Source organism: Anarrhichthys ocellatus, unplaced genomic scaffold (assembly GCF_004355925.1).
Source record: "Anarrhichthys ocellatus isolate YVR2014 unplaced genomic scaffold, GSC_Weel_1.0 scaffold2, whole genome shotgun sequence".
Classification (NCBI taxonomy): domain Eukaryota; kingdom Metazoa; phylum Chordata; class Actinopteri; order Perciformes; family Anarhichadidae; genus Anarrhichthys; species Anarrhichthys ocellatus.
In genome coordinates this window covers 9,980,070-10,001,936 of record NW_022280032.1, presented here as the reverse complement: position 1 = coordinate 10,001,936, position 21,867 = coordinate 9,980,070, and the positions used below count along the sequence as shown (strand labels likewise).

The following is a 21,867-nucleotide window of genomic DNA, read 5'->3' as shown; positions in this document are numbered from 1 at the left end:
ACACACACACACACACACACACACACACACACACACACACACACACAGAGGAGCCTAGTCAAACAGAAAGTCAGACTGCAATTGTGATGAAATAATTAAGAGAAGATAATCTTTCCGATAATCAATTCATCAGCAATGACAGCAAATATTGGCCAGTTCTGTGAAAGTATTTGCTGCTTTTCTTTTGTTTTTTTGTGTTATTACATTTTGAATATCTTCAGTTCGACAGTATAAGACATTTGAACACAATCTTGGACATTTTATATTATCATTGACATTTTCAGAATCAGAACCGTTACACATAAAGGGAATTTGACTTGGTGAATGGTGCATAACAATAAACAGTGCAATAATCAAGACATAATTTAAAAATAGAAAAATAAAGAAAAACAATAAATAAAAAAACAGACAACAGTACGTTAAAACAAGTATATTATAAAAGTGGCAAGTGTATTTTTGTATAAAAGCATGTGCAAGGACAATCAATTATTCAAAAAACAAATAAATCAAATGCATCAATACAAACTGCTGCCCCACCGAACACATCAGAACACAAATCACAAGCCATATAACTCATCCTCCTCCCATTTAGCTCACTCTTTACACTCAATAACATGTAGCTCATCTCCTCTTGCTCTCTGCTGGTGGGACCTCTAACCGTGATTTGCGACAACAGGTGCCAGTCACCCTTCGGATACAGTCCTCCCGAAACAACAGGTTCCCTTACCTCTGTAGTCCGACCTGATACCCTCTTGAGTCCGCCTCACCTGTCTAATTGCCAAACTTAACAGTTGCTCTGTTGTAGCTCTGTAGGTTGAATAGGAGGTAAGTGCCTTCTCTGTCTTTCTGATCATCCACACGGTCTGTGAATTGCTATAAGTAAGTGTGTCCCATCTGCCAGGCAGAAATCAATAGGTGCTCTTCACGCCGCGCTGAGCTTCTTCTGGCTTCTGAGGAATAATTAAAGAGCCAGCTTGCTTCACACAACCAAGATGACTAATGCTGTTTAAGGAATACCTCTCTTACATAAATCAATAGTTCTTGTTTCTCTCCCCTCATTTCCCTCTTTCACACTCTCTTCTTCTTCTCCTCCCTCTTGTTCTCTGTGTGTGTTTGTGTGTGTTTCTCAAGGCAGACAAAGTTCTCATTTCTGCTTGTAGGTCAGTGTGTCACTGTGCCATGACCATGATGCTGACGCATTTTGACAACCTCTGAGTGGAGAGAGAAAAAAAAGCAACTCTCCTCCCCCTCCAAAAGCAAGGCAGATGCAACACATTCAGTTGTTAAACATGGGAATGGTAGCTCTCTGTATGTGACCCTTGTTATTAACCCTGCACACAGGGGTCAAGGCCAGGAACAAAAGAGCATGCATCTGTTTAGGCTGCTTGTTCAAGTCTCTGCCCCCGCACCAACAGAGAGGCATATTAAATATGTGTGAAATAATGCATGGTTATGAGTGAGCGCCATGCACACCTTTCCACCATATTAAGTTTTCATAATTGAATAAAACATGGAAGTGCTCTGAACATCCCCACAGAGAGGAAATGGCAGTCACTAAAGCATAGAAGCCAACTCAATAAAGAATTGCAAATGAATAAGTGATGCGAAGCAAACGAAGTGTGGCATATGAGAACAAGGGGGTGATTTACTCTAAAACAATATTTGAAACAGCAGGTGAATGAAGGGCAGTAATTACCTTGTAAAGGGAGGGTGGTTGTGAAGTGGTCGGCCTCGTATGAATTACTACTGGGCTTTGAGTCTGGCACGTTATTTTAAAACCGTCCGTTTTTTAACTAGACAGAATATCAAATCATATGCAAACATCACCAGAGAAACATTTCTGTCAACCATATTTTCAGTTCCACACACAGAAAGAGAGAGAGAGAGGGAGACAGGGGGGGGAAAGCTGGGAGAGGAGGTACACTGTGAGATATCCTGAAGGTCCTTGGCAGCATTAGAGAAAGGCCTGCGAGGTTAGGAAACATCAAATCAATGCATTGTAATGTGAATTGACTGCTGACTTTGATCATCTGCCTTGGGAGTGCTTTAGCATTGAGTGCTGTCACACTGGCTGGGTTAGGCAAATATGGCATGGGCTGAAAAGGAGAGAGATGGGGAGGAAGAGACAGGTTAGAATGGCGGGTGAGAAAAAAGGGATCTGTGATGCCTGGCTTTCATCAGAGAGTAATGGGCACATTAAAATTCAATGTATGCTTGGTAAATGGTATAATGTAGATGTTAAGCATAGTTCAATTGATTCATAATTGCACATGGTGAATATATATATATATATATATATATAAATGACATGAGGGGGTGTTTCTTAAAGGTGCAAGAACAGAGTTTGGGAGCGTTTCGATCGCATTTCAATGGCTCTCAACATGGCCGGCGTCGGTGTTAACGGTGCAAACTACGGCGGAAGTGCTGACAGAGCTAACTGTGTTTACCTGGGGGGTAACCGGAGGGTGGGTGCTACGCTTTTGTGTCGACGCAGTAACGGCAGTATGAGAGCATTGCAGAGCGGTGGCCGTGAGGTAGCCAGTGGGGCACGCTCACATTCACGAAAATGCACTAAAAGCATGCAAGGCTGGCCCAGCTATGTCAATAAAGCTCAGAGAAGCTTGGATAACAACTCAGAGGGAGAGCGAAGTCATTCTCTGTTTAGGTAGACATTACTCCACTATAACCTTACATAGCAAGTAGTTGTTCACTGCTCTATCAATGGTCAGAATGTTAAATACAGCTCCTATAATACAATAATCATGCACTGTTGTCTCTGAAAGTATTTCTTTCTTTTATACTGCAGTGTTTGGGGGGAAAAAAAGATTTTTAGCCCAGACTGACCTGTATAGCTAGGGCAGACAGCTGATATCCTCTCCTCCAAAATGATGGGTCAGCCCTGCTTAGTGTCTGAAGCTGCTGATATCCTAGCTCTGAAAGTGGAAATGCTCTTAAGCCTTTCTCCTATAATGGAGTGGCCAGTCTAATCTTGCCCTCTGTGAGTGAGAGCAGGTAAGGAAGACAGTTTTTACCACAACACTATGACCCTTGCTGTGGCACTACACTGTTCAGATTACAGTTCAGTGCAGGAGTGGCATCCTTGTTCTTTTGCCACTGTCAGCTGCACCATCCAGTACCCTCAGGAGGATGTCCCTCTTACATAAGGCACACAGTGGCAGGGTTTTGGATCTGAACGCTTTGTTAATGCTGCTGCTGTTTCATTTCAGATTAAAATCTGTAACTGTGCAATACACATGATTCAGAGCATTAATACAGCAGCAAACAACTGTTTGCTATGTAAAGATATAGCGGAGTAATAAAGTAAGTTAGTCTAAATCAACACTGAAGTGTGTGCATGTGTGCGTACCCCTAGCTCACGGCTGCCACTCTGCACTGCCTCATATTGCAGTTACAGCTGGTCGTCGTGGAAGCATGACACCCCCACTCCGGTTCCCCCTCAATTGTACTCTGTTAGCTCTTACAGCACTTTTTCCGTTGTTTTGCACTATTAGCGCTGTTAGCACCGTTAGCTGCGAACTACTGGCTCAGCCGTCGCCGTGTTGAGCGATAGACATGCTCCCGATCTCTTACATAGTACGTCTGAGAAAATTGTTTGAAAGTAGCTGTTTATCTGTAAATATGTGCCCTCTTTGTCCAAAAAATAATAATAATGATAATTGATAGAAACAAAGGCCAACTGAGAGCTCTTAGACGGAGTGTTTGACTGAAAAACACAGTGCAGTTATGTCACTGTGACAAAGAAAATATGAGGGAGGGTAGATGCTGTACAGGAAGAGAGAGATTCCTTGAGTCAAGCTGCAAAGAGCAGGAAAGAAAAGCCCAAAACCTCTTGTCACTGTATGAAAAGAATAGCAAGACGACCCGTAGGTATTGGGCTGCTAGGTGCATCTCCTAACAAGCTGACTGTTCAAAGGCTTTTTAGTGCTCTAGAGAACATGAAAGGCATGTTTAAAAATTTAAAAGCCCGATCTGTTCCAGTGCTATGGAGCGGCAGAGGGAAGCAGATTTTTACGTCGCCATAATTCCCTAGTTGCTTGCTTTGTAAATTAATTAAGATGTTTATGACAGCTGCTTGCACCTAATGGAATGCTTATAGACTATGCTATTAATTATTACTGCTGGCCACGGCTGCAAGCTTTCATATTGCTGAGAACGTATGGCTGTGGCTGCAGTACAGACTCCCCGCTCAGCCTCAGACCCCTCTTGACTTTGTGATTGCATGGAGTGTCAGTGGGCTGACTCTGCATATGTTGTGGATGTGTGTAATGCGTATTGGGCCATTTGTGTACTCCGTTTGCTCGTGATACCATGTGCCTGGCCGTCTCTATCAGTGTTGATAGTTGCGTAAACGATAATGTAATGTAGATGGAAATGGGCAGTATGCCACAAAGCTTTCCCTGAACACAACAGGGAAGGTTAGAACTGCCTTTGGTATAGGCCAGCATTGTGATTGCTGATGCTGATTGGATGTTTCCCTCGTGTAAAGTGCAAAATCCGTGCTCTCTGTCTGTCCTCTCTGTAACCTGGCTTGGCTGTAGGATGTGTTATCTTGCTGTGCTTCCTGGACAAATACCCTTTTTTTTATCGTGTGACATTAGGAGTGTATATTAGGATTGTCATCTTCCTACTTGGTAAACCATCAGTCCTTCCTGTTACCTTGTCCTGTTGTTAGTGTAGGGCAATCGTAGCGTGAACTGTAACTGACCTCATGAGCCTGGAGGAAGTTCAGTGGTTTGCTCCCAACCGTTAACTTGGCTCTGGAGTTGTGCTTTCAGTGAGGAAGAATAAACAACTCGGCTGCAATGCCTATGAGTGTGCAAATGCTAGTATGGCTAATTATAGTTCCTCTTTCATATGACTTCACCCCAAGTTCTTCCTCTGACATTGTTATGCAACAGCATAAGTATAACCCCATCGACAGCAGGAAGCTTTGTTACAGCAAGATATATTAGGCAGAGTTTTTAGATATAAATTTAGATATTATAAATTGCTGGTTGAGTTTGATGAATTTCGATCGTGGGTGGTGATGTGGTGTTGGAAAGTAAATACGTGTATTTACTCAAGTACTTTGAGTAGGTTGAGATCCACTGAAAGATATGATGATATGAAGACAGTGCTTATCAGCTTTGTAGTTACAGTGTTGGTGGAAAGAATCTCTTAACAGTCAGGGCGTCCAGACTGTGGTATCAAGTTACCCAAGAGTCAATGTGACAAATGAATAAGGTAACACAGTCTGTTGATTACACTACGTGAGGTTTGTACTCCTCTATCCACGCACAAGTGAGGCTTCATGTCTTCACTCTGCAGAGCTTTATCCCGCGTTATCCTCCGATTACATTGACATACAGAATGCAGCGGGGGGAGGGAGAATGCAAAATATGGAATCACACTCCACCTGCGCCACAAGAGGCGATGTGTGAAATATGTATTCAGTCTTTCATCAACCTCTTTATCTGCTACACATGGGTTATCCTCGCGAGTAAAGTCCTCTGTTGTGTTTTGAAACAGGAGGTGGAAACTGTGATCTGTGTTCTATTAATCATCGTCCAGCTCCGTGGCTGTCCCGTTACCACACATGTGCGTAATTACAGGGTATTTGTGCTTTAAGCATGTTCTGTTGCTTGGAAATGGAAGAGTGGCTCCACTGATGAACTCCCTGCTAATATGGCTACCTTTGATCTGCATGGAGCACGGAGGGCTTACAGAACTCGCAGGTTTTAATTATGAAATACATGAAAAATAGATGCTGCACTAAGTGCCGACCATGACTGCAGTGAATCACAGTAGCAGCGGGCTCGCTTGTTTGCCTCTGCTTCTCCTTCCTTTATGTCTTCCAGTGCTACACTCAATCCCCATCTCTCTGACTCAGTTCGTTACTGCGGAGAAGCCAAAAAGACGAGTCCATGATATTAATTAGTGGATTGACAGACATGTAATTCATCTCAGAGGAAGTTTTCATTACATGGGAGGCTTCAGAGGGGCAGTTTGGCTTATTGGCAAGTGCTAAGACCAGACCTAATGGGGCTGCAGTTCCCTCCCTTTTGAGCAATTACAACCAAGTCCTTATCAGCAGAGCCACGAGTCCACTGTTGTGGGACCTTGACTTCCAACACACTCGCATGGAGTGATCCTTCCCCATAGACCCTTGTTCATTAGACAAGTGCCTGCTGTACTGTACTTTACTGGATGAGAATTGAGACTGTATGAGTGATGGTAATGAAAGGGTTCCAATATATTTCTGAGTCAGCCTTTATAGAGCTGATATTAGCTGACATTAGTTTGTCATCAAAGCTCTAGTCCCCCCCAGCCGTTCCTTCCCAGGCTTGTGTGGACGGTCTATTGACAGACCTGGACAGCTCTGGTAACAGATTGTCACTAACTGTCAGAGCACATATCAACTCATATGTTCTAATCCCGTCTTTTATAACTACTACCCTTGAGATGATATAAAATACCGAGCTCGGACAGGGGAGTTGAATAAACAAACATTGAGCAACACTTCATCTGTTGAAATGATGTATGCCTTTTGGCAAAACCTCCGTGGTTTCCTGAAGTAGATGGCCTGTGAATCATCCTTTGCAACCTTGTATGGAAACAGACGACAGTCAAAAATATAAAGTGAAAACAAGCAATTTCTGAGATTCTCTTTATTTAACTGCAGTGCGCTGTGTCTTGTGAATATATAAGCATTCTGAATAGGTTAGCCCAGAGGGGCACATCTCTTTCGGCCGACTGTAATACTCTTACAACCTATTACTGTGCATAACTGGAGTGTGTGCCTGAGGAGCTGCAGGTAATTGTATTCTCCCTTTAGATTTCAACTTGTGTAGGGCTAATATATTGTAATGTGATTAGAAGAGTTGTCTCTGGGGAACGCTACTGTTGACGAGAGGCAGAGCAACCTCTAACCTCTATGTATACTGTATTGCGATATTGGGAATTGTGTTGTATTTTTCTGTTTACATTCTGAAAATAAGAAAATACTGAAAGGCTGCAATGTTTTTTTTTTTTTATGTAATTACACCACTTGACATAAACGGTCCACTGACAACCTATCCGTTTCACATCTGTAGTTAAAGCCTTTATGTTTGAGTGGGTAAACACACCCAGTGGTGGCCTATTCACACTGCTGTTCAGTGTAGCTCAATAATGGTAAAGTAAGCCAGGGTGGTCTGCTGAATATGGTTTGTCTTTATTTATGGTGCAGGCTGAAAGGCTATTGGGTTTCATGTGTGGTTGAGGCTGGATCACTGGGAGATTACCGCTGGGCTGGGAACCGCCAGCACAGAGAGTAGACAGAGGCCTGCCTGTGCCCCTGGCCTCACTTTGACCAGTGCCCTGGGCCTTCCTGCATCTGTCAGACCCCTCGGGACCAGCTCGCACTCAGAGGAGAATTACTTAATAGTACAGCTACAGCCAGGATCAGAGCGAACAACATCAGAGCGGCAGAAAGCCCTAACATTTTGGCTTTTCACCTGCAGTACTGTACTGAATCGTACAACAAAACAACTCAATGGAATGCCTCAGTGGTTTCTGATTGAACGGTTACGTTTTTAGTTTGTAGATGTTTCCTGAATTTTTCTTCACCATAGCTGACCTTCACTGGTCCTCTAAGCTTGTGGCAGATAAATAAATACTGAGCACAGAGAGAGCGGAATGATAAATATAAGTACAACAGTTATATCAGCTGTACTCCACAGAATAGTCATTAACAATAGGGCTGTTGGCACCATGTAGCCTTGGACGTTGTACAACAGAGTCGTTTTTGGATTTTGTCGGGTTTTTTTAAGCTCTCAGCTAAGTGAACCTGTGCAGCAGTGTCTTACCAATAACAATAGCACTTATCGCAGCGTTCCCTGCGGTACAATTAAAATTCCGTCAGAGTCTTCAATCTGCCTCCCAGCCATGCCTGCTGTTTCTCGGCCCTCCTGGGCCACGTCAATTCCTCTGCTGCAATGTATAATTCACGAGCCACCAAACAGCACTGAGGACTCACCTGGAGACTCACAGGCCCAGCAATGCAGAACCGCGCCGGGGAGACGTTGTACATGAAGCCTGGGAGACATTTGTAGGGGGCGAGGTGCGTGCGCCATGTTACCTCAAGTCAGCTAGGGTTTCTATGATGTCAGGGTCACCCTGATAACATCCCCCCTCCTCCGATCATTCAGCTTCTTCCCTTTCTCAGTAAGGCATGTATGCTTTTATTTTGTTCTGCCCTTTCTCCTTTCATCTTCTGAAAGACAATTGTGGTGTCCTCTAAAACTAATTTGGATGTATATCTTCTATTTGCAGACAATTCCATAGCGATGCATTGGCGTAACCTGTGGAGTCTCGGAGTGGTTGCTTTTAGTTAAAACCAATTAGAAATGACCAGAAATAACAGCGCCTGGAGACAGAGAAGTCATTTTTCTCTTGCGCCTCCCCAGAGAATTGGCCTCTCTATGGATTAAGTGTTTTAGTATATTAGGGGGCAGCTGATTAGAATCATTGTGCTTTTTTAATCATTACATTTTTGCATGTATAGTTTATAGCAGGATAATAGCTAATAAGGCTAAGTGTGTCACTGCAAAAGAGTAGATTTTTTACATGACTTTGTGTATGAAACTTAGCCTTCAGACTGCCAAAGTTAGAACAGCACAGAGGTCCTTGAATCAGCTCTTCCATCCTATTTTATGACTTTTGATGAGTAACCGTGCATCATATCTTTGTATTTTAACTGCACATAACACTGTCTGACCGGTTACATTACTTTAAGATTTTATTTATATATGAATTGTCCACTATCTAAATGAGTCACTTACTCATTCAAGCCTGAATTTGGACTATGTCAAAAGATGTATATTTACAGCAACATGACTCACAGCAAAACATGTTTTGGAGCTTTTTGATGGCTAAGAAGAGAAACACATTCATTGTTTCTAGTTATTTTCTCTCAGGAATGTAGCAGCATTTTGTCAGGCGGGCAGGCGGCAGCACTCAAAAGATGGACTACTGAATGTGGCTACATCTATCATTCTTAAGATGACCACACTTAGGCACCATCATTAACCAGCAACCTCAGGAGTAGACTCAAATTAACAGTCCCGTACAACTGCCATCATTAAGACAGGACCATAACCAAACCTTCTCATTATTGTCTGATGTTTTTTCTATCTTAGAGGCCTTATTAACTGTAAAGAGTCTGTACCGCCAGCATTCCCAAAGCCCTTTGGTATTGACCGGGAATTCCAGTAGGTGTCTAGTCCGTCCCTCACTGGGCCCTCGCTGGCTCTTCCAGCAGCTGGGTCTGTTGGGCAGGCTATGTCCTTGTGTGCGGCGGGCGTGCAGCGGTGGCATGTGGAGCAGGCGGCAGGAAGCGAGCCTCCCTGTCTCCCCAGACTGAACAGTGAATGAGGATAAGTGAGGAGCACCAGTCAATGAATCAAGCAGCAGGAAGGGAACAGCCAGGGGGGGAGTGTGACGTCCCCACGGGAGAGGCCTCGCATTAGGAACCTCCTCGTCTGTGTGTTTCTGGCACAGGTTAAATGGATCGCTCCCATTAGCGCGCTGAGAGGACAGCTCCATTATATGAAGGAGACTGTAACTTTGAATGTCACGGTGCAACAACCCCAGAGCACGCCTCGTCTCCCAGGGAGGCAGGGTGACAATAACCATCCATGATAATCATTCCCTGTCAGGCTTTAAGGAACCTGAAATTATGACGTACAGCCTGCCACGCGCCTCAGACTTCATTACAGCGCTGTCACTTTGAGTCGCCTGCGATGGCACGGTGCTCCACAGCCGGCTGCAGCACTGAGGCTGCCAAACCTAGACTCGCTCTCCTCCTGTCTAGATGGCATGTTTACAGGATGTGTGCCCCCCCTGCAGATAGATGTGGTGGAGGTTAACCTCCACTCGCCTGCACAGTTCTTCTCTAGTCTAGGCGAAGTCTCACGAGAACATGTGCTGAATTGTTTACCAATGCAAGTGAAAATATGACTGATCGAAGTCCACACAGTGACAACTGTCCCCCCCTATCGTGACAAATGTTGAAATTAGAATCAAACTGCTACAGACAACAGGCTTGTCTTTTAACTTCAGTATCCATCATATATAAATAATCCCCAGAAAGCACTTGGGTGTTAATGAAAGGCGGACCTTGTGTTGTAAGAGTGTTTATAGCAGCCTGTTTGTCAGCCAAGGAGAGCTTCACCTCCACTCTGACCTCCGAACCTGCCATCCAGTGGAGAAGACATGAGCTGGCAGGCATTGCCAATGTCAGTACCCAGAGCTAACTCCTTCTTTCTCACCACCTGACTCATTCATTGGCTTTGTGGCCCCTTCTCCTTGCCACCTCCAATCACAGGGCTGTGAATGACACATAGAGGAGGAAGTGGGCCCATGTACCACCCCTCCTGCTTCCTGTAACCTGCATAGCAACAGGCCAAATGAGCCTTGGCTGTGAGGACGGAATTGGTTTTCTCTCTGCACCTTAGAACACATTAATGAAGAGAATAGTTTTCATATTATTAGGTTTCTGTGATGCGGTGAGTGAGAGATGGACAGTTGTTGATGGGACCGCTTATTTGAAACAAACACACAGCTCTGGCTATAGTTTCTGTGTTTACTTCTGGAGTTTGTGATTTACATGTATGGTATATATGATCTCTTTCTGTACATCTGGATTTATTGACTCTTTGACATTTGCTGACGGTACCTGGTGGAGTTTTCGATCACTAGGGGCGCAGTAGAAAAGAAAAAAAAAAAGGTTTATCAGTTTCCTGTGGCATGAGGACAGACTTGCATGCCACAAGCATGCTGGTGATGTGGTACACATTACTGCTGAATGCAGAGAAAAAAGAGAGAGGAATAAGTCGACTACTAGATGATTTAAACAATGCCGGTTTCAAAACAAATTCACTAATATTATGCAGTTGTACATTTTAGGATCTAAGAATACACACAATACGTAATATTAGTTGTGAGATAAAGTCCGAAGTCCAGTGAACGAAACCATTTACAGTTTTTATATCACTAATTTAATAGACTTGAGCTCATGGAGCAGTGTGGCAATAGGGGTAGAACTCAAAATTTGTGGTTGGCTTAAGTTTATTAAATAGGAAATGTCATGATTATACAATAATAATCATTCATTACTGCATCATTGATGTACAGTTCAACATCTGAGGATTAGAAACAAGAGCCTTTAAAGTGCCAGATAAATTGTTCCTTTTGTCTTTGTGGTGAAGAAGCCAGAGACGGCAGAGCAGCTCTCGAGTATTCACACTGTGGTCTGTGTGGCTTTCTGGGCGAAAGCACACGCATATACTCTACGCATACTCTCACATAGACTTGTGTTTCTTTCGCTTCCTCCGTCATCGACATTTTGCAGATGGTTGTTTGCAACTTAAAGATCTGTGGTCAGTCAGATGACAAACAGGCTGCTATTTTGATTTCTCGGTCACTTTTTGCTCCCGCTGTATGCTATGCACATTTTATATGAAATACGGCGCCTTTTGATTTGATAATATCCCTTTTCTAACTGTCACCAGACTCCCCCTAAATAGTTTGACAATGTCTCCTTTATGTGTCTGTAACTGTAATGTGAGGTTTGACAAAAAGCCATTAAAAAGCTGCTAGTTTGCTATTTTCTTCTAATACAGTTTCCCCTAAGCATACCAGCTATGTTCCCCACATGGTCTAAGAGCTTGTCTTACCCATCAAAACAAAGAGCCAGTTAACTGCTTAATATTGGCTTTTACAGCTGCCTTGTGTTGCAGCACCTTGAGACCACTGCTCTTTAATGGACCATCAGCTCTTGCTGGCTTCTCTGTCATTTGATTGAAGTGTAAAATTAAGACTGGATTACAGTTTATTTTCTCCTTGCGTAAAGTCACAGCTGGGCAGAACAGAAGCTTTTGGCCCTGAGCACTGGAACAATGCTAGAGCTCCATCACAGACTGCTGGCCCCTAGGTGACTGTTTTCCCTCTTTCTGCTCAGTGGAGTTGATATTAGTTACGTGTTTCTGTGTGTATGTCTATAGGAGGCTGAAGGGCTTATTTCTTTTCCCCCTCGTTGCTCTTTGACTCGTTTCCCCTCAAACGTGTCTGAAACGTTGTTATCTCTGGCCAGACGCCTTTTTCACAGAGAGTTATTGAATCATGTCAGCTCGCCGTCCCCCGAGTTTCAAATGCAAGCTGTAGAAAAATTAGCCATTGCTTCCGCATGACAAGTGGGATCTATTAGTGCGCTATCGCCCCGCAAAGCACGAGCATCCAGCGGGCCGCTGGGGACCACGGCTGGCTGTGCGCTCGTCCGCGTCAGGCTCCTGGGGCATTAGACCAATGTTGCAGACAGCAAGAACCGAAGTGGCTCACTCGATGAGTTGACACCCGAAGGGCCGAGGCAGGGCAGCACGAGCAGTGGCAGCCCAGTTCTGACTCACACTGGTCAGACTGGCCACTTGTTTGATAAGCAGTTTGCAACTTCCACACATAACTGCTTGTATCTCATATATGGTTTATCAAATCTTTTCTACCTCTATGATTATATTATCTCTCAGACCTCACTCTCAGCACAAGGTTTACAGTAAACTGGGGGGTGTAAATTGGAGGAAGTTTAAGGATGAAAATGATCTAAATCCTTCATCCTCGACGCCTCAGTGCTCGTTTAATTGCAGCACTGCTTGCTAATATGTTTGACCTTACTTTTATATCCAGTATAATTCCACATGTATGCAAGTCTCACCGATTAAAATGATTACCATCCAATTTCTAAACTACCTGCTTGGCTAAAATGGACTCCTTAGTGGACGGACTCGACCACAGGCCCTTCTGGAGATAAGTAATATATTATTACAGCGATGGCACGCTGCATTTAGACCACAGCAGTGCAACAGCTTCATGACATTGTCAGTGCTCTTATAAAACGTGGTGGAACGTGGTAATTTTACTCTACTAAATGTATCTGGCTGATTGTTACTTTGCAGATTCAGATTAACAATACAGAAAAGATTTAATTCATACTTAATTAATTCATATAAATAAAAATAATTCTGATATTTTTTCATCAATATGGCTTCATAGGTCACAAGCTGAGCAGTATGTAAAGTTTATACTTATACTCAAAAGGCTTCATTTGCGTCAATGCCCCCAGGCCCCCCAACCTGATTTTGGTCACCTTTTTCACCATTCTAGAGTTTGTAGGTCTGATTCATTCTCACAATATAAATAATATGTATAATCTGTGCCACTCCACATTGTAATGCACATTTAGATGATGCTTTATGCTCCCAGAAACTTCACATTTTTGATTGTTTTGATATTTGATTTGATGCTTTTGATTCTCTTATCAATCACTAGCTTGTCAACATTATAATAAATGAAAAACCAAAAAAATGCACGCAATTTCAAGATCTCTGATTTGTTTTTCACCCGCTGCTGGCACTCTTTTAAAAGTATATTTAAAATATTATATGTAATTATTTTCTTTATATTCCGACTTAATTGATGTTTTGTACCATCATTTGTGCTTAGATTTATACTTTTGTCTTGTGCTTTCATATATGTTTTTTTTGTGCACAGTATCTCTTGAAAAAGAGGTCCTAATCTCAATAAATAAATAAATAAATCAAGGATTAACTAACTAACAAGGAGGTCAAAGTGCCTCCATCCAGCTCTGGGCCACAGGCTTAGTCATGTGCTCATGCCCAATCAGTGCGGCTGCTCAACGCATTAGCATTCCAAATGTTGTTTGTTTAAAGTATAGTTTTTTATTCATTGCCCTCAGAGGATAAAGTTTCCACCACGTTGTTGTGGATGTTAATGTAGCATGGCTGTAGGTCAGACACCAGCCTACACACATCGTAGCCCTGGGCCTGCCACTTCAGTGACCTTGGACAGTGACAGTGTGTTGGAGCACAGGGTCAACTTCAGCATCGCCATCACCACCATCAGTTAGCTAGCAGCAGAGCCATGTAAAGCTTTTATTCAGTGGGTATTTTCCTATTTATGTTTCATGGTTTACTTGTTTTCTCTTTGCAGGTATCTCAGTAACAAAGAAGACACATACTTGTGAGTACACCGATTTTTTTTTTATTACTTTTTATTTGTGTTGCACTACAATTTTAAGGCTGTAAACTGTCATTTTATTCTAAGAAAAATTCTACACTGATTAATGTGGGGAAAACCAAATTTTCCATACCTCATATACAGTAGAGATGATAAGATCATCTTGTTTCTGTTGACTCTTCTTTCATCAGTGCCTATATGCATATTGTTGCACGACTAGTATTGTAATAAATCAATGCCCTCAATTAGATCAGTGCCATCCACTTTCACTGTTTCGTATTTCTCCATCCTGCAGTGAATATGATGATAACCCCAGAGAGGAAATTAAAATGCTATGCAGTCATATGACTGTTTGATAATCATGCACAGTTGAAGCAGACCGTGTTTTCTGCAAGGCCTTGCAGCTGAGCAAAACGGATGTGGTGTTGTGTGGTGGTTTGCAAACTCTGAAGCTGCATTAGCTACCAAGAGTTTGTATTCTTCATGTACAGATCATATCACTGCAATTGAAAGATACATACTTCTTTTTGCTGTACAACAATAGCACACAGGCTTTGCCTTGTCTAACCACCAGCACTGCCTTTTCAATATCAGTCTGCTCATGAAGAATTGATGAACAGTCAAACCTGTAAATCAATGATTTTCAAGAGATTTGTACTCCATTTTGACACGTGTGAAGTGTGTTCGGAAAGGCATGTAAAAACGCTTTTGTGCGGTGTACTGCAGTGTGTCTGTTTAAGTGTGTAGGTCTATGTGTGTGTGTGTGTGTATGTGTGTGTTCATACCCCACTGTGTGAACGGAAGAAACTAGCCCTGAAGGCTATCCTTTCCCTCTGATCACTCTGATGAAACTTGTGGAGAGGGAAGGCCAGAGGGCTTTTCTGTAAGAGCGGTCGAAGAGTTTCAGATTGTGAGAAGCTGCATCTCGCCCTGTAAAACACCCCGGCTCTTTCTTACATCAGACAGCAGGGCAAAGGATATGATCACCTAGACAGGTCTACCTTACTCAAACAGCCCTGTCAAAACAGCAGTATGATTGTGTGTTAAGCTATTTGCTTGTCTGGAGGGGCTTTGGTATTTCTTTTTTGATGTATGCATGTTCGTGTTTGTGTCAGGATGTCTTCAAGGTAGCACAGAAACGCTTTGACCCACCATCCACCACCCCACTATCTTCATTAGTGCGGCGCTAAGCACCTCAACACCGGAAGGGGCTCAAATCAAAGAGCATGATTTAGGAGTCTTGGGTTCAAAGCCCTGGGCAGAGACTGGACCACGCTGTCTCATATCAGTGAGAAATATTCAAATCGTGTCCTTGTGAGGAAATCAAAGTAAAGCCCCTTTAACAAGTAGTTGATTGCTGTGCCTCACAGACAGGAAGCGGCTGTAGAACCTCGTCAGAACTGTGTTCACAAGAATAAGTTCAAGGGCTGGTTAATGGTCATTGAGAATATGGAGGGAAGGTCTTTCTTGGAGAAGCCTGGTGATTATATGGTGGAGTAATAATGATGGAGATCGCTCTGCCCTACATGGTTATAGCCAGGCTGTAGATCTATTTCTGTTCTCGGAGTGAAAACATTGGCTTCCCCACTATATGCCAGTCCACACTGCCACTCGTAATGTGAGCTTGGCAGTCTTGCTTGTATGTGTGTGCAAGTGTGTGTGTGTTTTAGGAGGTCTTCCTAGTCCAACCTAGACCACAGGGATGGGCCGTGTCTCTGACTAACTCCCCACTCTGCCTGAGTGATCAAACTGCTGGAAGCTTCCCGCCATGCCAGTCCCCTCATCAATATAAATTACAGGGGCAGCTGTTCACTGGCAGACTGCTCTCTCCTCTTCTCTCCTCTCCTCTCCTCTCCTTCCCTCTTTCATTCAACCAACTGGACTAATCATAGAGCCATCAGAAGGTGAAGTATTCTAGATGAAAACAGATACTCATTGTTCCTATGACTGCGATGTCCTCTCTCAAGTCTAGCTGCTATAAGGACTTAAGCAACCTCTCTTCTCTCTGTCTGACTCCCCTTCTTTCTTCATTCCCTATAAGGGGCGGCCCCTCGACAGCACTTCCTTTAACCACAAGGCTATAATTCTCAGCAAGAAGTCAGCTGTGGTTTTCCTGTACATTTCCCTGACAGTTTAACATATGCTCTGTTGTATTAGTTTTTAGTAGCAGTTGATGTTAAAAAATACGCTGCCTGTGACAGAGGTGACAGCAAGAGATTGTTTTTTTCTTGTCTTACTTTGATGCCGGACACCAGATATACGCGGTCACCGTCTCCTACCTCAGCAAGGCTGCGTTGCTGTGAGATGAGTTTCTGTTTGGACCTGTTGAGAGAGATGGTGTGGAGCGGAGGATCAGATGCAGCAGCTGATTACAATGAGATTAGACGTCTCACCTCTAATCTGCCATCAGCAGTCTGGGGCTCTGTCTCAGCTCGAATAGCAGAGCGCTAGCTAACGCTCACACACACACATACAGGTCGTGTAGCCAGGATGCTCTTCCTCGAACAGAGCAGATCTCCTGATTACCTCGAGCTAATCCTCTCTCACTCTTGCAGATGAAGTACAATATACTGATTGTCTGGCTGACTGTTCAGACGATGATGCACAATAAAACAAAGGCTTGAGTATCTACATTAAGTGTTTACAAAAGATTAGACAAAACATACGAAATGATTTAATAATACCTCCATATAACAGAAACACTAAACAATATTCTAATAAAAAACCCAAAACTGTCCTCAAAAATCACCTAATGATATGAATTTGCAGTCTTAACAATAGCTGAAAATAAATAAGCATTGTTATTTTATTTTATTTCATTATATTTCAGGGGTGTTTGCAGTATTCTGCCAATCCCCTGTATTAATGTGTACTATGTGTAGTGTGTGCCTGAGTTTAGATTGGGAATAAAGTGGCCAGAGGGAGGCAGTAGTAGTAGTGAATGTAACTCCGGGAAAAGAAAAAAGGAGACAGACGATGCTTCCTCTCTTCAGTTTTACAGATACATTGTAGAGAGTCCCAGTTTTTTCACCCTATATTTATCTCCATTGCGATGACAGGCTCCGTACACTGATTGAGAAACATGGCCTTGCTCCTGCGTCTTAATTCATTTGCTAGCAGCTTGTATTGAGTTTCTCTCGTCTGAGATCCACACTCGCATAGTAATAGTACAGCCAATCTGTTTTAAAGGAAACTGATGATTTAGATTTTTCTCCACTGTCTTAGAAAACCTGAGTGCAGAGTTACAGTGAAATAATATCAGTCGTTGAGATTCAACTCAAAGTTATAAAGCCAGAGTTTGTAGATTTTTTTTTTGCTTTTGTGCATTTGAGATTCCTCATAAATGTAGTCTGGTGTATGTTCAGAACAATATGCTAACAGCATTATTAATCCCAATAATGCTCTTTGTGTTCACGTGACAGATTTTACCTCCGTAAAGCATCTATTTTACCTCTAAAAGACGTCAGATCCTGCTTGGATTTCTGAGTGATAGAATGCTGCTGCATTGGCTCTGTGAATTGAGGTATTTTCAGTTAATCAAACATGAGATTTATGGTCCTTAATAGTGCTGTACATTGCCAATTTAGGCGAATAATATGTCCCAGTTGCTGTCTAATTTTGCTTGGCAACAGGCGCACTCCTGTGGAATCGCCCGGGGCAGTGCGAGTTGTCTCTGCATAGCTCAGTTTTCCATGCTCAGTGGCTGTTTGAAGGTATTTCATCACATTGTTGCCTTGATTCAGCTCTGTGGGGATTTGTTAGTTGCACTCATGTGGGAAGTGCATCCAGTACATTGTTAAGCTCGGGCTGATAATGAAGATCAGCCAGCCAGAGTCCCCTGAGCTACGCGGAGAGAGATAGTCTAGTGAGACGCACAGCACAGACATAGTGGAGCAGGACGAGTGCACACAGCAATACACACAGACGCAGAGGAATCATCAGCACAAAGCATACAACACTGAACTGTGCTGTAGTGTATTAGAGCAAAAACAAAAAACACAATACAGCAGCGCATACAGTACATTCGATTATTATCAAATAGGTTATACTCTGTTGTTCTTACGAAACATAATTCCAAGTTTGTAAAATTGGCATTATTATGTTTAAACGTTGGTTGAGCAATATTGCAATCATTTTCATGTTGTTGCCCTTTTATTAGGATTGAAATTGACATTGCGGGGCCCCACTAAGCACCGCCGCTCTTTCTGTTGAAGTTATTTGATTCTCAGCGTGGTACAAGAACTTGTTGTTTCCTCTCCTCCCAGAGCAACATTGAACGCTTAAATTGACGCAATTTCTTTCTCCCACTGTACTGTAGGTTATGTTTCATCTTTCTCTATTTGTTTGTTCCACAAAAACAGTATTCTTTTTGGACATTCTGGTATAATCTATAACAGACGGCTATTTTTTTTTCTGAAATAGGTCAATGTAATCACAACAGTGAGGGATGGACAGTCAGTGTAAAAGGGAAATCAATAGAGCTATCTATTTGTCGTAAACCAGGCCAGCATGATTTTTCTCCATTTTTCCTCTGGTGCCATACTTTCTCCCCTCCAACACAATATGGCAGGTCCTCATTTTTCGGTAAAAGCATTATGTCTGCCATTTTGTAAAATTGCAAATGGCCTTTGTACATGTGCTTTCTTTGCATACATTTCTGTGGGTGTGGACGCTTCTTTCTATCACCTCCTGGGGGCCCAGGGTGTTTTATAAGGAGGAGAATGCTAGGGGGAACCGTAGGGGTGCACAACAGCTTTTTGTGGGGGGAGCTCTGCTTTTGTTGGCTTTTAATCTGGTTCTTCTCTTGGTGCCGGCTCTTTCAGAGAATTTGCGCCGGAGTGAAGAGAGGCCTCGTCAGCTTTTCCTCAACCTCTCCCTTTTGTGTCTCACTGAAAACTGAAAGGCCCTGTCTTGACGTGTTGTCAGACAAGAAAACAAGAGTAACTGACATGTGACAAGGACACAATGCTTGGCTGGGCCAGCCAAAGTAAGTGGCCCCATCTGCTGCCGGCGATTTCGCTTCTGCCGGCTGTCTGCCACCTCAGGTGAAAGGGGCCGGGGACCGTGGGCTGTGCTGAGATGGTGGCGTCTGCCAGGCGAAGCAGTTGGCATGGCTGGGAGGGCACGGCCGGCCTTGCGCTCACGGCAGCGCACAGCCGGCCAGCCTTTGCACAAGCGCAGGTTATCCGTCACTCATCGGGTTTCCGATGCCTCATCACTTTCCCATGGTGTACACACACTCAGCGCAAGACAAGATTGTCAGCTGGTAATGAAAGGTTTGATTCATGGAGGGCGACGGAGGCGGAGGTCATGGAGCTCCTCCAGATATGATCCTGACGGATGCTGATGGGGAAGCTTTAAGATGGGGGCCATAATTAAATGTCCTCGTGCCATCATCAAGTTCCTCAGTCGCAGCCATGCACATAGTCTGTCCAGACTTATCACTCTGACCAGCATGTATCTGATATTGATTGTCTTCACTTCTCACTGAAGTGCATTTTTGAGACAAATTATACTAAACTGAAGTGGAGTAAAAAAATAAAAAATCTATTGTCAGAATTATCCCATTGTTTTTGTTTAGGGTTTTGAAAATTCTGATGCAATATCATGCATGAATTAAGGAAAGTAAAATGAACATATATAATTTCATTCCTGAATTATTCAGAGGAATGTTGTTGAATAAACCAAGCAACGAGTAAGATGTCCCCTACAATACAATTATTCTGAAATGTCATGTAAGCACCATTTCAAGGTCAGTAATGATCGTCACAGTGCAACAAAGAAAAATAAATATGTTGGGGAAAAACACAACAAAATAGACTGAATACCGAGCTTCGTATGTTTACTGAAACTTAATTAGATGCATTTGAAGTAAGGATCCTGTCTTTCCAACAAAAATTGTCACTCTGCTCAGAAACTAAAGTAGAAAAAAAAGTTACATCGACCGAGAAGAAAGCAGAAGTGCTCACGAAAGCTTGCAGTGATATTATACATTGACATTTGTGCTGATCGCATTGTGCACATTTTGTTGAATCTGCTTTATTAGAGAAATGCTGTTTTTTCCCGTTGCTATTAATTTGTGTTTCTGTGGGTGTGCAGTGCGAGAACAGAGAGATGCGGTTAACCCATTGTGAAGTTAGCCGTCATCATTAAGATTCTACAGATAACAGGCATGCGGATTTCTACTGCTCAGCATTATAGGATCCCAGACATCAAAGGCAGGTTTTCATTCTACTAGGTCTGCGGCAGAAGAAGAAGAAAAAAAAACAGAAAAGGAGACATGGAGTCAGGAAAATAAGGCAGATTGGGGGAAGAGAGGAGAGCATGTATACGTACCTGCACGAGTCAGGTGACACAATGCTCTGTAATGTGTTTTCTACCAAAGAGGGTCCCTCCTGCATAGTTAGCTCCTTGCTAAATCGGCGTCCTCTCTGATTAAGTGGCACGGTCCTTAATAACGCCGTGGCTAGCTGCAGGTTGGTTCACTTTGAAGATCAAGTTCATTTCTCACCATGGTCATTAAAGTGCAGGTCTGCATGATTCAAATCAATTCACTTATGTGCTTTTTTTTCTCCTCTCTTACGTGCAACAACATTATCAGCTCATATTTGTATCCATCCTTATTTAATATATAAAGGTACTACCAATAGTATTTTTCTTTGTACAAATGCTGTAATGCTATTTCCAGTTCTATTACACAGATATCACAATGAAGTTCCCCTTAATTCAGATTACTTTCTCTTTCAGCGTAGTGCCATTATGCTTTTGCCATTACATCAGCGTGAGCTGTTCTACAGTGAGTGTATTGAATGTACAAGAGAGAGAAATATGCTGTTCTCCAGTATTGTGCTGGATTACAGAATCAAGGTCGACTCACAAGACACAGAGCAGCATTATCCCTTAATCCTGTGTTTTGGTTTCAAATAGCCTTTTTACACCTAATCTTCACAAGTAAAATGACAAACATGAATACTGAGGTAGGTATTTAAATGTGCATTACCTACAATGTTAAGGTCAAAGGCTTATGCTGACTTAAAGTGGCTCTACATTTTGTGAAAGAACACACAATCATGTGTTTGCCACTTATTTTGTTGCGGCCGTATTACGGAAGACTAGGGAGTCTTGTGATGAAATTTCCCCAGGCGGTTTCAGATGGATAAGTCTGGGAACTTTTCATCCAAACTATGAGTCATTTGTTTGTTTTTCTTTCTTTTTTGTGTGTTGCTTTTACACTCTCACACTATTTTGAATGAAGATGCTCTTCTCCCTTTGCTTTTAACTTCTCACCAAGTCTCACTTGGCCTGCTGTACTTTGGCACTGGTAGGACAAGCTTCACTGAGTCAACAGATATAGAGAGTCCACCAGTTACAGCACCAGTGTCTCCCTTTGACCAGACTGGTCTTAGTGTGTCCGTCAGGCTCAGCTGTGGCAGAGCTGGAGGAAACTTAAAGGTGCTGTGAAAGACTAAAAGTGGGCCAGCCGCTGCTGCCTCCTGTTGACCTACCTTGTTCGGAGGGTCCAGGTACAGACTGATGACAGAACTCCTCCTCAGCGGACCACATTACTAATGTGTGAGGGTGCAAGAGGAGCACACCCAGTGATGAATCACTCCCCTGCACCCATGGCATCCTCATAAGTCAAGAGTAAAAGTGTTGAGAGTGTGCTCAGTAAAAGAGCTCCTTGGTGCCGTCCACCGTAGAGAAACTCCATCCAGGGGAAGGGGGAAGGCTAAGTGGTGCACATCGCGAATAGCCTGAAGATCTCCCTCAATCTTGAGGAAAACATTGGTCCCTCTA

General features: G+C 43.0%; 1 protein-coding gene across 1 annotated transcript in view; it reads left to right on the top strand.

The window, feature by feature from the left end:
- The window catches only part of roraa (RAR-related orphan receptor A, paralog a), a 169,659-nt gene that overhangs the window by 98,386 nt on the left and 49,406 nt on the right, over window positions 1-21,867 (top strand). The window contains exon 2 of the mRNA XM_031856714.1: window positions 14,044-14,073. Within this exon, the coding sequence (XP_031712574.1) occupies window positions 14,044-14,073 (30 nt within the window). The remainder of the gene's footprint in view (window positions 1-14,043; window positions 14,074-21,867) is intronic.